Source organism: Gadus morhua, chromosome 13, assembly GCF_902167405.1.
Source record: "Gadus morhua chromosome 13, gadMor3.0, whole genome shotgun sequence".
Classification (NCBI taxonomy): Eukaryota; Metazoa; Chordata; class Actinopteri; order Gadiformes; family Gadidae; genus Gadus; species Gadus morhua.
Genome location: NC_044060.1, coordinates 714,121 through 715,845, shown reverse-complemented (window position 1 = coordinate 715,845; position 1,725 = coordinate 714,121). Strand labels below are relative to the sequence as shown.

At 43.1% G+C, this 1,725-nt stretch overlaps 1 protein-coding gene across 1 annotated transcript; it reads left to right on the top strand.

Moving 5' to 3' along the window:
* Positions 1-264: 264 nt before the first annotated feature.
* LOC115557751 (transcription factor HES-5) lies at positions 265-1,451 on the top strand. Its single transcript, XM_030375828.1, has 2 exons — positions 265-352; positions 470-1,451. The coding sequence occupies exons 1-2, from the start codon at positions 290-292 to the stop codon at positions 878-880; spliced, it is 474 nt and encodes a 157-aa protein (XP_030231688.1). The 5' UTR covers positions 265-289; the 3' UTR covers positions 881-1,451.
* The last annotated feature ends 274 nt before the right edge of the window (positions 1,452-1,725 follow it).

Sequence of the window (1,725 nt, the reverse complement as noted above, 5' to 3'; positions counted from 1 at the left end):
GGGTCACCCCTTTCCCAGATCCACACAGAGCCTCTCTCCATCACCCCCCAGTCCTCCACCTGGTCCCCTGAGATCTATCTATTGTCCCCCAGCAATAAGAGCCTGCAGCATGTGGCAGCCTGCATTCCTCATTGTCCTCCCTAGCTCTCTGATTGGTTCAGACTGTGAGAACCTCCAACCAGACCTAGACCCACACATTCATATGGAGATTAGGAACTATATAAAGGAGGGCTGAAGCCAGGAGAGACCAGATTCTCTCTACAGAGACCTCTACTGCAGAGAACCACACATGGCTCCTACAATCACTTCAGCAATGACTTCTCCTGAGAGTCACCTGACTCTAACTCATAAGGTAAATTCAAGACTAAATTTAGACAGACTCTTAAAAAACGTTACACATTGCTTGTATTTGTGCTGACTTTTATTTGTTGAGATCAAGTGTATTCATGATTTCCTTCTCTTCCTCCAGATCAGGAAGCCGCTGGTGGAAAAGCTACGCAGAGAGCGAATCAACAGCAGCATTGAGCAGCTCAAGTCTCTGCTGGGTCCAGAGTTCCTCAAACAAGAACCTGACTCCAAGATGGAGAAAGCAGACATTCTGGAGATGACGGTGGTCTTTGTGAGACAACAGCAGCTCTATCGCCGAGGACACTCAGTTTCATCCTCTGCCAACCAGGGTCACTCCAGGTGTGTCCAGGAGATGGTCCACTTCCTGTCTAAGGATGAGGGGAAGACACAGTCCAACGGAAGAGTATTGGACCATTTCCAGAACCATCAGTCCTCCTCTGAACCGGACATGAAGGTCCCAGTGAGCCCAGTCAAGCCCAGCCTGGGCCAGCAGAAGCCGAGGGCCAGCCCCAGCCCGTGGAGGCCGTGGTAGAGACCCGGATGTGCTCTCTGAAAGGGACCGTTGTTGTACAACCACTTGGTTCAAGACTGCTACGCTTGTTGTTCTGTTTTTCCTCATTTTTTGCCGTCAAAAAATTGCTGTCTATTACCTTTTGTGAAGGTGCCACTCAGCCGGGATTCTGTTACTGTCATATTTACAGACAGGTTTCTTTCTGTTCTTATGCATCAAAATCTGATTCTTGTATTGTATTGTTTTTTGGTAAAAAACCCAAATCACTGTTTTTTCCTCCCTATGGGAAAATTGTTATAATATGAAAGCTACTGATTCTACCAGCATATGGGTTTGTTGTTTTCTCGTTTAAAGTTGACAATGTCAAATGTTTTACAAACTGTCTGCATTTTAGTCAGACAAAGAGTTTTGTGTTTTTCTCTGTTAGGAGAAGATCACATCAAAACCAATGTGCTGTTTTATCACTCTATGAGTCAACGCACCTTTCACTTCTATGAAGAGATTGTTACTGTTATTGTTGAATAACATGCCTTAAAATGAACGTTTTCCTTCAAAACAATTTGATGCGAATAAACACAATCATAAAAAACAACAGCACTTGGGTCCTTGTTTTTTTCTGAGAAAAAGGTAAAGAGAAATGCAGCAATGTCTCAAGATTCCTTAACTTCTTAGTCAATATTAAGATAATGAACGCATCTCATGCTATGATGAGGGTGAATCACTTTTTTGTGAATCATCATAGAATATAAGACTTTGCTAAACTTTTTGTAAAATGGTATTATATTTATACAGGAACCTGCTGGAGATCAGCTTTATACTGAGCCAGGCCCGTTTTAAATGTGTTACCTTTCATTCTTTCCTTTTGA

Bases quoted from the DNA above. Each gene is read 5' to 3' on its own strand.
- LOC115557751 (XM_030375828.1), top strand. From the start codon at position 290: ATGGCTCCTACAATCACTTCAGCAATGACTTCTCCTGAGAGTCACCTG. The intron at 353-469 runs GTAAATTCAAGA...CTCTTCCTCCAG, and splicing joins ACCTGACTCTAACTCATAAG to ATCAGGAAGCCGCTGGTGGA.